Genomic DNA, 13,698 nt, shown 5'->3' with positions numbered 1-13,698 from the left:
GCAAGCGCGGGCGGTTTGCCGGTTGAGCGGCGGCGTAAACGTTAGCGACCAGATTGGTGGCGCCAGCTTGGTGGTGCAAAGCTCAGCCAATTACAATATCCTTCTTAGCTACTGGTGTAAATTTTTGACATCGGCGTAATCGTGTTCACACTTACACTACTGCCGAGAATTTGCACCAGCAACTTTAGCTTTGTGTTCGTCTGGTTGAGCTCTACGCCACCAGGTAGCTGCACCGCTCCGGCCGCTCACGTCTATGCCCTCGACCATCCGGCAATCCTCCCAAACAACCCCGTTTTGCCGGAATAGTGGACAGGCTAAAAAGAAGCTCCAGGCGTCGATCAGCATGGCGGCGTTTCCTTGCTTCCGTTGATAGAGGAATTAATGCGGTAGTTTCCGCCGGGCGTGTGCGTTGACGCGACCTTGGTGCGTGACGGGCAGGGTTGCCGTTGGTGGCTACTTTGCGCCAAATTGGCTACTTTTCGACCCCGTCTGGCGATGAAAATTTCACGTTAGCTCCTTGGCTACTTTCTGGCTACTTTGAAATTCTATTTTGGCGCATTCACTAGCCATTTTTTTTTGCAATTGCATATACAATAGCAAGCAAGAACAAAGAAGAACAATTATTTTTAAAGCTTTGCTCTCCTCATGGCTGTTCCGGTCGCCTTGACGCGCGCGCGCCATAGCGCGCGCGTCCTGTACGCATATATTCTCTCCGCCGGCGGTGCGCACATAGAGACCAACTAGCAGACGCGGGTGCGCAGACGCACGGACTGTGGGTGATGGGCGCACGTCGAAGCAAAGCCCGTGAGGACGTTGCGCGCCATCTGGAGAAAATAACGCTAATTCTAGCGCACGGCGAAGCAAAGGCCGCAAGGACGCTGCGCTCCATCTGGAGAAAATAACACTAATCTAGAGTACTTTCTCCGTTAGGGTCATGCATCCGAAACCATGCGTTTAGGTGCAGCCGTGTGCACGGCATGACACCAGAGAGGAACGAGCAGTACAGGTGAAATAACACTTGTGTACCCCAAGGCGACAAAGCTTCTGTTTTTGTGCCTTCGGCTTGCCGACACCGGCGTCTACCATGGGAAAAGACGCAAGAGCAAAGCGCACGTTTCGAGAAGAATGGAGAAAGGACAAGAAACTGAGCGGTAAGCAAAACGGAAACTATTCTTTAGGCGTTTAGTCGCATGCCGCTTAGTATCTAATATGCATATTACCATGCGTTACAGGATGGATTTCGTCACGTGACGGCGGAACGACTGCTCACTGCAAGTACTGCGATTGCAACATTCGACCCCACTACAGTGATCTGTTGAAGCACGCAGAAACCAAAAAGCACCGCGAGTGCGCAGTAATCCCAAGTTCGCAACAAAAACTGCCGCAGCTTCTAGCGTCTTCGAGTCGAACGTACTATGAAAAGGCTCGCCGAGAGTTAAGGATCGCCTTGTACACTGCAGTGCACACTTCCATAAATGCTGTCGACGAACTTGGTGAGATTCTGTATTCCGAATTCAATGATTTTGATCTGCACAGAACGAAGTGCACGGCTATAATTACGAATGTTCTCTTCCCGTACTTCACGGAAAACATGGACAAACAACTGAACGGCTCCAGCTATTCTCTAATGGTGGATGAATCAACCGATGTATCCAGGACAAAGCAACTTTGCATGGTTGTGCGGTTTCTGAGTTTAGAAGAAAACAGGATTGCAACCACCCTTCTTGATCTCGTAAAGCTGTCTGATGGAACGGCAGAAACGCTTCACGACACGGTATTGAAGACGTTGGACAAGCACGGCCTATCGATCAAGAACTGTCTCGGACTCTGCACCGATGGTGCAAATGCCATGTGCGGCAAACACAATTCTCTGTTCAGTCGTCTTAGTGAGGACAACAAAGACTTGATTCTGATCAAATGCTCTTGCCACAGCCTGGACCTTGTGGCATCCAAGTCGATGGAGGCGATTCCTTCTGCAGTTGAGCACTTAGTGCGAGAAACCTACAACTACTTTGCACACAGCAGCTGCCGGCAAGATGCTTATAAGAGACTGTATGCCAGTATGACAGTGGAAAATGAAAGTGCAAATCCACCGCCCAAGATTCTGTCGCTTTCGCAGACGAGATGGCTTGCTATTGCAGACTCTATAGAAAGAATTTTGGCGCAGTACCAGTCTCTCGAAGAGTTTTTTGAGAAAGCAGAAGATCGCAGCTACAACGTGCGCATTTTACGAGAGATGTATCGAGACAGAAAAAATTATGTTTACCTCGTGTTTCTTGCCTCAGTTCTCCGTAACGTTAGGCGAGTGAACAAAATGTTCCAAACAAACACAACTGACCCACTGGTTGTCTTCCAAGAGCTAGAAAATTTGTATTTGGAAATTCTTAGGCGGATTTTGAATCCATCAGTTTTGAGGCACAACACAACGGCAAGTCTGCTGTCGCTAGACCTGGCAAAAATGAAGTCGATTTTCCTGCAACCAGAGGTAGTGGACCTAGGTGACGTCTTCAGAGAGAAGATTTCACTAGTCCCTATTGAAGACCAACGGGCCGTGAGGGAGCGCTGTTTCCAATTCTTGAGGCAAATGGCGATGGGACTGCAGCAGCGACTTCCAAATGCCTCCTCTGCACTTCGAAGACTGTGTGCCATAAATCCCGATGGCATAGAAAGTGCTAAGAGCCGTGAATGCATAATGAAGCTACCGCTGCATTTTTTTGGATGTTCCTCAATCGAACTGGAGTCTGAAATACGCCAGCTGCAGAGTGTTAGCGGTGCACTTGATCGCGCATCATGTTTGACTTTCTGGCACGCAGCGGCATCGTACAAGGACCCTTGCGGCGAATGCCCTTTTCAACACCTGGCGCAAGGAGCACTGAAAATTTTGACCCTTCCAATTTCTAACGCTGATGCAGAGCGCGTGTTCTCTTGCGTGAACTTGACGAAAACAGAGATCCGTAACAAAATGAAGCTGGACTTGCTCATGGCGATTCTGCGAATCAAATTTGGGCTACGACTTCAAGAAAAAACAGCATCATCGTTTGACGTTCCTGCTGAGTTGTTGAATAGAATGTGCCAAAATTACTCCGGCATGAACACTATCTACTCTAGATAAACTACGCGGACTGAACTTTTATTTATTTGCAACGTACCTGATGCTTGAAGGCCAAGCAAGAGAACCAAATTTCCTTGCTCTTTATTTACTCTGTGTTCTTGTGTTGATTCAAAATGATATTATTTATTGTTCATTAATAAGAGTTGCTTATAATAATGGTGCTTTTCTACTTGGCTACAAATTTGGCGCCAAGACCAGGTGGCGTGGCTACTTTTGGCTACTTTTAGCCTCAGTTCTGGCTCTTTTTAAAAAATTCCCAACGGCAACCCTGGTGACGGGCGCATGTTTGGATTGTTACGTAGATGACATCGCGCTCGGAGAAGTTTGTATTCCAAGACTGCCTCGCCGTCATATTTGCCGCCATGTTTGCGCGGGTGTTTGCGTCTGCGCGCGCGTGCATCCGCATATACGCGCACATATGAGCACGCACAAAAATAATCGGAGGCCGTATTCGCAATCGATCACTTTAGGAGATGATCACCTTCAGCGCATGTTGATTAACCCCCTCGGGTACATAAGTCAGTGAGCCGAGAAGATATCGTCGTAATGCCTTTTTTTTTTCTTTTTATTTGGGCCTTCGAAACAATAATGAAGCACTTTTCAAAAATATATTTCTGGTAGCTTACATGTTATTCTCTGGGACATATGTGACCATACGTACCTTAAAGGAGTCAAACATTTACGTGGGCTTCTTAGCTGCTTCCGCTAATTTCTTGCTGTATAGGAAAAGCACTAGTGAACATTGCAAATGTTGCAGCAGGTAAATATATGGTTGTGGGAGCATCTGTAATTTGATGTGGGGGAGCTTTTTGTCTTGTGTGCGTTCATATGCACCTGCATATCTGCTCAAGACATGTGTTCCGCTCACAGCTCCCAAAAAATGTTCGATAAGAACTTGTGCGACTGCTTGGCAGAACTGCGGCGATGTCAGAGTGGGCGTAGTGGGCTTGTCAGCTTGCAGTTTGACGTATACATGATGTAGACGATGCCCAATGTACAGGAATTTAAAGAACACTTGAACATAGTATGTAATTTCTGACTTTCCATCCACTTCGTAAGTTACCTTTGAACTGACAGGACATGATAACGCATCAGAAGGTTGACAACTAGAAACGCCTTGATTTCTTTGTGCTGATGTTATGAAAACGCTCCCGTTTTGCTCAGCATACCGAATTCTTTCTTTTACAAGCATTTTTAGAAAGCTCTCCAACTTCATAACAGAAAAGAGTTTTGGTGTTATGAGATCCACCGGTTGTTTGCACTGGGGAATACACTTTATTTCCCTGCATTGCACGCGGGAATGAACTGTGATTTGCTGTTTTGTATGTCTTCCTCCATTCGATCACCCTTTGACTGCAGACATAGTTTTTGGGAGCAGTAATTGCAAGATTTTTGGCTGACATAGCATCCCTCTCACTTTTTGGGTGGCTTTGAATACTGTGTTCTGTCTTCTCTGGGGTTTCTGCATCAATTTCTGCACCAACTTTGTCAAGATGTTCTTTGTCAAGCTGTAAAGCAAACTCATTGGGGTTGTCATCAAACAAAATCTTCTCCCCTTTTCTCTTTAACGCGGCGATGCGCGGGCTCCCGGAACTGCTGTGCTCTATCCCTGGGCTTCACCACAGCCTTTACGCTGACGACGTGACGTTATGGGCAGCGGCAGATGATCCACAAGCTCTTCAAGAGATCATGCAACACGGCATCGACGTCGTACAAGCTTATGCGGAGTCAAGGGGCCTGACGTGCTCACCGGAAAAATCCGAATACCTCCTGATCAAGCCCAGCAGGAGTAGCTGTCCCAGGGGATTACCACGGAGAAGGCGCTTCCTTGAGCTTAAAGTCGGAGAACTTACCATCCCGGAGCGCCCCAGTATCAAAATATTGGGGCTAGACTTTCAGAACACGCTGCGCTGCGGGCTCATGTTAAAGAAACTCCAGAGGGCGACCAACTACACACTACAGCTCATTCGCCGGGTGGCTAATCGGCACCACGGCATGGGCGAGGGCGATCTGCTTCGACTTGTGCAGGCATACATAACCAGCAGAACCATGTACTCGACACCATATGTCAAACTCGCAGTCACAGATTTAGCCAAATTAAACACCATGATCCGACGAAGCACAAAGGCAGCCTTGGGCCTTCCGGACCACGCGGCCACCGCAAGGCTAGAGGCCTTAGGCATGCATAACACGATCGAGGAGCTCTTGGACGCTCACCACACAGCCCAAGTCCGACGTCTCTCGCTAACCCCGGCTGGCCGCACAGTCCTCCGGAAGCTCAGTCTCGAGGCTATCCCCGAAATTACAGAGTACGTTACGATTCCGCAAAAGGTGAGGGGGCATATTTATGCCCCACCTCTACCCGCAACATGGACCCCGAGTTCCATCAGGGCCGTCGGCAGGCCCGTAGTGAAGCCATTTGGCGACGCTATGGCTCGCAAGATGGAGTGGCCTACACAGACACAGCCAGACACCCTCGCGGCAACCTCATGACTGCGGTGGTAGCTGATCACAACGGAGGACTGCTAGAACATACAACAATCACGGCTGGCCGAGTGGTGGAAGCGGAGGAAACCGCGATTGCCATGGCCATGCATGCGGACGCAAATACCGTCATCAGCGACAGCAAGCAGGCCATCGGCAATTTCGTCCGTGGTAGAATTTGCAAACAGGCGTACCATGTCCTCACACGACGCCCCCTAAGCAGCTTGAAAACCCTCGTGTGGACCCCCGCTCACGCGGCTGTGCCCGGCAACGCGTCGGCTCACAGTTTGGCTCGAGATCTCGCGCGCCGAGCCTCGTCCGCGGATGCGGACGGCGTGAATGAGGAGGAGACACACGAGGAACCCTGCGAGACTTATTATGAAATAGCCCATCGGTATCGCTTGAGGCGTCGCGCGCTCCGACCACCGGCCAAGCAGCTCGACAAAACGCAAGCGGTCGCGTTTCGGCGACTTCAGACAAATGCATACCCACACCCAAAATACATTAACAAAATCACAGGGGGCAGGGAAAGCGACAAATGTAGGCTCTGTTCAGAAACAGGAACACTCACACACATAATGTGGGAATGCACCTCGCTCCCGTTCTCTCATCCCCCCGTCAGCAGCGAGACTGACTGGACAGCCTGGCTCAGTTCCGGGGACGTCGACCGACAATTGGAACTGGTGGACTGGGCGGAAAAGGCCAAGCAGGCCCAGGGCCTTACTTGAGCCTTAACGCTCAGCCACGTCCCTCTTTACCCTTCCCCCTTTCAATAAAGTTTATCACCACCATCTAGCATCTAGATTATAGTATCATAAGAAATTATGATACAAGAAATTTGCAGTGTTTTCCTACCATGATCTTGAATATAATAGGTTTTATCCCAAATAAACTAGGGTACACATAAAGCCACAAAGTATACAAGTTTATTCATTTCAAGCGTCTGTTAGAACATAAAAGTGCCACCCTCAAGCAAACACCGCCAATTGGCATCCAGCGTTCTGTCACAGTACACTGGGGCACATATGTCCCAAAGCCGCCTTCTTGGTAAAAAAGTATTGTGTACTTGTTTAAATTCAAAAATCTTGGTTTGCCTAGAACCCGGGATCACTGCATTATATATTCCACACATTATCTTTCTTCATTTATTTGAAGAACCCGCAAAACAAGTACTTAATTTATCGATGTCAAAGCACCCCATTGCACGACTCCACCAACGTTTTGTCAGTGCTTTGTCATAGAGTTAACTAGTTCCGTGAATTTCCCTCAGTAGGTTTCTAGGGGAAAACATGTGTATTGAGATGTTTCAAATTTGAGGACACATGTGTCCCATGTACGTTCAGGGGTCAAATGAGCCGACGGTCAGGGTGCTCTGTCGCTCCTCAGGCCATGTAACATGCAGTCGCTTTCAGCATGAGCTGAAAAATGTTTTGTGTGTCGGTGCTACCGTAATGTTTTGGAGCCCTTTCTATCACAGGTACTGTGATGCAGCTCATGATGAGCGCAACTGTACATCCCTGCAGAAGTGAAGGAACATATCTGAAAGTAGTTATGCTTCAGAACACAGCCCCAGAAGCGCGCTTTTCATGCTGCAGTGGGGCCACGTGCAACCCACAATGGCGGCGGAATCTGAGATGCCTCTTCTCCAAGGAAAGTGCGTGTGTTGTCATGCCCATAGAGTTTGATCCTACCCCTCACAAATTCTATTAGTGTGACGAACAGGCAGCACCTTCCATCAGTGTCGACATATATAACTCTCAAAAGGCATACGACGCAATTTGTAGTGTTATAAGAAGCTCTCCTAACATGAAACTCTTTAAAAGCAGAGGAGAACTGTTAGCGTCAGAAGTTTCCTGTTAATGATGATCACTTGCAGCATCTGATAGCAAACAGTTGGTGGAGGTGTGTCAATGTAAGCATTTGCTTTTCTTTCATTCAGGGTGTCTCAGAAAATGCATTTGAAATTCCTCAAATATAGGGAGGTTGGAATAATTAAGTGATTTCCTAAGGACTGATTTTACCATATTGGCATACATCTTAAGATGACTTGAAGTCACAATTAAAGAAGTAATCATCAAGCAAGTGAGACTGCCACTTGATAAGGACCCTGCTTCATACTTGCTGGACCAGTGAGGTTCAAGCAGACACGGCACTTTAATAAATGTTCTGTGTCATATTGGCCGGAATTCATCATCGTCTCCCTGATGTCTCCAGTTACCCGTATTGTGCCACCTGGCATCATTGTAATCCTGCAAACTTCATCACTTCATCACTTCAGCTAGCTTTCTGCCATCCTCAGTAGTTGTACAACTCTAATAGACAGCCAGTTCTCTTCTCTACGCTTCATATCTCACTCAATTTCATTTCTTCCTTTTCATTTCTTCCATTTAAAATATCTGTTTCCCCCATTTGCTAATCCACCCTTCTGTTTTTGTGTCTGCTAATGTTACACATATCATTTTTCGTTCCATTGCTCCTTGCACAGTCCTTGAGTTATTCTTAAGCTTCTTTGCTAACCTCCAGATTTCTGCCCCGTGTGTTGTTAACTTATTACCAGTAAGATGTAATGATTGTACACTTTTCTTTTGATGGTCAGTGGTAAGGCTGAGAGTCATTACTTGTAATGCCTGCCGTATGTGCTCCAGCCCATTTTTATTTTTCTATAAATCTTTTTTTGCGTGATCAGTGTCCCCTGTGACTAACTGGCCTGGGTAATTGTACTCCTGCACAGATTCTGTAAGCTGGCTGCCAATCACGAATTCTCATTCTTTTGTCAAGCTCTTGGACAATACTTTAGTATCAGGCATTTTAATCTTCAGATCTTATTTAATATTTTGGTGGCTAATGTTCTCAGTGATTTGTTTGTAGTCGCCTCCATCACTTTCGAACAGGACAATGTCATCTGCAAACCGCAAGCCACTTTGATGCTCCCCAAATTCATTACCTTGTAAAAATTTACACCATCAACTTCTTGCATTTCTAGCTCCTCGGATGATGCACTTCGAGTCTTCCACTGGAATCAATCGTCTGGCTCTCTCATTTAAAAATAAGTCTAATTTGCACAATAGGTGGTGTTCTGATCTGCATCCCAGGAGTAGCGCCCTCTGTCTTAAATATGCAGATCTTGAAGGCTGTGCTTTTGCTTGTTGCGTGAGGCAAAAATAATTGCGGTAGACGGAAACACGGCTTAGATGCCGGGTTTTGGAAACCACCTGTTAGTTGTCCAATTACTACTCCAAGTTATTTTCAAATTTTCGTCTTGGTGGTGGTAACAATCCTGAGAAAATCATTTAACCATCGCATCTTCCCTATATTTAAGTAATTGTAATGCATTATCTGGAACACCCTGTATGTGCCCTAAATTATGTGCAGCTACACCCTACAGATTGCAGAGAAAGAGAGAAGGAAGGCTATTTTCAATAAACCACAGCACATTTCCAATTGTGGTAAGGAAGGGATGAAGAAAACCAGGGCCAGTGCAGTACAACTCTGTACAGTACAATGTAAAGATTCCTTCCGCTCAATCCCAGTGATATCATGGCTGGAGGAACACTGCTCAGACCACTTATGAAGTATGAAAAGGAATGGCATTGTAATAGACTAGGTACAATACATTAAGCCGGCACAGAGCCTGCCATGGCATCCCTCAAAGCTCAGTCATTGATTTGCGTTGTAAAATAACTTTTGTTTAAATCATGCCTTGTTTCATGTCTTTGTCCTCTTGCAGGAGGTGTTTGGGTACCGGCCCGACGGCTGCCGCACGCTGGCCACCTGGTGCGGCATGCTGCTGACGGTGGGCTTGCTACGGCTTTTATTCCACTGGCGCCCTGCTTGGTGGCTTTACTGCACCCACCGGCGCTGCCCGCTCCAACAGGCCACCAGAGTGTTGCTTGTGGTGGGTTTTTGCTTGTGTCGCTGTCAGAGGCCTAGAGATATCAGACACTTTTTTTTTTTCCTTTACATCATCACTCTCGTACTAGAGTGAAGCTTGCCGTAAGTTGTACAAAAATGTAAAGTATTACTCCTGAGGCTTTTTGTGTCTTTCTTTTATGCGGAAATGTAAAAATCGGTTTTCTGAACATTGCATGAACTTAAACCGTGCTTTTTGTTCCAGCATAGCAGACTGATAAGTCACAGGACTAGAAGTTTCTTGGGGCCACAGGCTTGTTGCTGTTATGGTGCATAGTGAACCATGTATATAATGTTTCAGTCAGCTGAAGACACGGGAAAGAAAAAAGTAAAGGGTATTTGGGTTGCAACAGTGTACGGAATGAGGGAAAGAATCTGAGGTTGATGTGCGAAGTGCAGGAAAGCACTTAAAGCTTTATTGGCCTGTGGATGAGGTAGAAGAGTGATGCAGTACTTCGTGGCAGCTTCACCGGGGCAGGTGAAACGATTCCGTCACTTTAACGCCAAGTAAAAAAATACAAAACAAAAAGCAAGCAGCAGTGCCCTGATATGTACACGTTCATCATAGGACACTAACACGCAAACTTTTTTACATTCGACTGCTCCGTCATTTCATGCCTTATGTTTTTGGCATATGGTGATGTTCTGGTGTAGATGCAGTGAATAAGGCATTTCATAACTTGCAAGGCGATTCCACAAAAGTTGTATGTCATAAAAGCAGGCATGATCTACTGATTCATTGTCAATATTTTTCCGTTTCTGATTGCTGGATACACTTTGCAGGTGGCTTTGGAAAAAAGACACATTTTTCACCCTTTGAAGAAAAACACGAGGCAGAAAACACAAAAATGAATGAATACGGGACAAGCCAAACGCTTGTCCTGTCTTTGTCTTGTTCAATGTGCTCTGCTTCAAAGATATGTTCTAATTTGTCTGATTGTACAATTGTGGTGTGTTGTGATTTTGTTTTCATTTTTAGGGAATCAGGTTTGCAAATCAGCATCAATACTCTCCACTGATTTTTTTTTACTTTTTCAGGATCAGTACAAGCAGTTTTTTGTAGAAAAAGTTCGGACTATCTTGCCTTCTGGAGTCAAGTAAGTACCGTACAGCGATTGCGCTTGCTGCTTCAAAGAATTTTCCATTTGTGTATTTGGCAGTATGTGAGCTCTAGGGACCCTCATTCATCTTATGGGAAAAAGAATAAGGTAGTGCCTATATTTAGCAAGCAGATGTTTATGTACTTCTAATATATAGGCTAACTGCCCCACATTATCTCTAGTGTTGTAAAATTTTGCATGCTATGCATTCTCATTCAAACAAGTTTGCCTGAAGGAATCATTTAAATGGGTGTTTGTTTCTTGAAAGTTTGGCTGTTTAACCCAGTGCAAATTTTTAAACACTGCATTGTGATCACATGGGTCCTTCCTTTTCTTGTGAGATTTAAAAAGGAGTAATTTATTTCTTTATGCATTAAATGTATTGGTGCATTGACTTGTTACCTGAAACGTAACAATTTCTTCTTGTGCTTAAGCATGTCCAGCTTTGCTAACAGCAATGAATTGACAATCAAAAGGGTATGCTAGTCAGTTCAACTAATTCAGTTAAGTGTAGTCTGATGAAAACTAGTTTAGAAAAAACACTGCATGAAGCTTGGCATTCTCTTATAAACATTTTCAACGATAAAGTTTTTTTGTTTTGTTTTTTCAGTGTGCCACTTATGCTATCTGTAACAGGACAAGCAGACTCTTCCCCACTTCAAGAGTCAAACAAACTTGATGAACTTGTGATGTTGAAGCCTGGTGTAAGTATTGACTTTTTTTTTATTGGTTATGCATGTGCACACATTAATGCTATGTTTACTATATCAGTTCACAAGATGATAAATAGATAGTTTTCATACAGAATACTAGTATAATGCAATAATGCAAACTTTATCACTAGTATTTCAGTGTACAATTTGTGATGTCAACACTAATGCTGCTTGTGACTCTATTGTATTTTACATATGGTACTTTCATTTGTGTACTGGAACTAGATAGGTAATTTCTGGATGTTTGTACTGATGATTTCTGTCAACTGCTGCTCTGAAGCTTTCTGCGGCATTGTAATTTATTTGTCAATTTAAGTGGCCAAGGTAAACAAAAGCTGAGCATTTCTTTAGTAGAAGACCTTGTCAGATGCCCGATGCACAACAGCACGCTTTTGTCAAGGATTGCATTCAGAGAACCGTAAACTTTGGCCTGAACAAATGGCTTGCGACTACGGTACCAAGTATAATTTGCCCACAGTCACACAAGGATTCTGCCTATTTGAGTTGTCGAGCTATCAGTCGGATAAAACGTAAATTGGAATGAAGCTGCTGCAGTATTTTTAGAGCGCACCACTGCGTCATATATGGAAAGTTTGTCCTTGGGAAGAGTACAGTGACAAGGACATGCTAACAGCACGCAACTGCCCTTGGCACTTAAAAAAAATTTTGACATAGCACCTGCTGCGTGCACAGTCATAAGTGTTCTTTGTCCCTGGATCTTTTGCTTCCCTTTGCAAATGTTAAGTAGAACGTACCACGTGTGTCAGCAAAAACTTTCAGTTGTGCTATATACCAGTACCGTATTTACTTGCATAATGAACGCACTTCTCGAAAAATATGCGCAACGCAGGGGCGTGCGTTCATTACGCGGGGTAAAATTTTGTGCTATTTTTTTCTTTCCCCCGCAGTCACCTCTAAGAAGTCGGTTTCGCCCGAAATCCGAACCATCGATTGCGATAGCAAATGTGTGGACAGCTACACGAAGTTATGATAGTGGGTTTATCGGCCGTTTAAACTTGTAAACATTCGCTTCAGCGCAAACTGAGCAGTGAGAATGCAGCACCCATAAAGATAAGAGCCGCCATCGACTCAGCCCCGACGCAGACCGCCTTGAGGAAAGGGCGCGCCGCCCAATGCGCAGTTGCTGGCAGAGTACCCCACCCCACTCCATGGCGCCAACGCGCGACGGATGACGGGTTGTTTCCTTCCCAATTTTTTACTCCCGTTTACGCGGGAGATTGAGCTGCGGCCGTCGGTGCCCCTCGATCGCGGTTGTGCGATACGCAGTTGCCAGAGTACAACGCCCTCCCCCCCCCGGGGGGGGGGGGAGGGTGTCCTCTTGGGCGACGAAAGATAGCGCGAGATTCGTCAGCTTTGAAGCCCCTTAAACTTCGTAAAGTACTGCCATGCTTTGAAGAATGCCGCCTCCTCCTCACGCCGTCTTGCCGATGCCGACGCCGCGTCGCCATTGGCCTAACAGCATCACGTGGGCCCTCGCGCCATGCATCAGCGCGACTTTTGCTCGAGAAGCGTCTACGGAGTGCCGGGGAGCGCATGTTGGCGCTGTTGCTACGCTCGAGCAGTGTAGGCGGCGCCACGGTCGAGGAGGGAGTGTGAAAGAGAGGAGAAACGAAGAGGAGGGAAGGCGGAGGAGGAGAGTGTCGCTACTTTACGAAGTTTGAGGGGTTTTAGTCAGCTTCTCCTCGCGCGCTTTCACTCACACCTACACCATGCGGTGCACGGCAGTGACAACAGCAAAAATGCGCCTGGAACGTCCATATACATTCTGGCACAATGAAAGTAGGAGACACGGTACGATTCCGCGTCGGACACACTGTCGGACGTAGTCGCACCCGCCGGACGCCATATCAGACGCCGAATCGTACCGTGTGTCTCCTACTTCACGGCAGCAGGTTCAGGGTGCGATCATTATGCGATAAAAAGAGAAAAAAAGAACTTCTTGATTGGAAAAGTGGGGGCTGCGTTCATTATGCGAGTAAATACGGTATACGTCAAAAGCATTGCAGCAGAGACAAAGAAGTTGCTTTGCTTGTTTGCTTTACTGTTTTCCCACAAACCCTTCCTTGTTAACTGTGATGTGATGCTATGGGGCGTACCGCGTACCAGTATTTCTGGTGACAGAATTAAGCAGCAAATAATATCTAAAAACTTGGGCTACTCTCTGGGTTCTTGATACATGGACATGCCTTGGGCACCGACCAGCTTCAATTGCACAGCTGCGAAACACTCTCCAGCTAAAATGATCAAAAAGCATAATGAGGCAGTTTTAGATGCCTAGCGACTTAACCAATTCTGGGCAAAAGAGGGAAGCCCCTGTGTAAAGCCAGCATTCTGATGAGGAGACTTGTCCTAAGAGAAA

At 46.1% G+C, this 13,698-nt stretch overlaps 1 protein-coding gene across 3 annotated transcripts in view; it reads left to right on the top strand.

Moving 5' to 3' along the window:
• The window catches only part of LOC135899852 (polyamine-transporting ATPase 13A3-like), a 165,075-nt gene that overhangs the window by 104,045 nt on the left and 47,332 nt on the right, over positions 1 to 13,698 (top strand). For all 3 annotated transcript variants that reach the window (XM_065429240.1, XM_065429239.2, XM_065429241.1), the window contains exons 3-5: positions 9,324 to 9,491; positions 10,544 to 10,602; positions 11,216 to 11,309. In XM_065429240.1, coding sequence (XP_065285312.1) covers positions 9,324 to 9,491; positions 10,544 to 10,602; positions 11,216 to 11,309 — 321 coding nt within the window. The remainder of the gene's footprint in view (positions 1 to 9,323; positions 9,492 to 10,543; positions 10,603 to 11,215; positions 11,310 to 13,698) is intronic.

Source organism: Dermacentor albipictus, chromosome 2 (assembly GCF_038994185.2).
Source record: "Dermacentor albipictus isolate Rhodes 1998 colony chromosome 2, USDA_Dalb.pri_finalv2, whole genome shotgun sequence".
NCBI classification, from domain to species: Eukaryota; Metazoa; Arthropoda; class Arachnida; order Ixodida; family Ixodidae; genus Dermacentor; species Dermacentor albipictus.
Note: the sequence above shows the minus strand (reverse complement) of the source record. Positions and strands in the feature narration are given on the sequence as shown.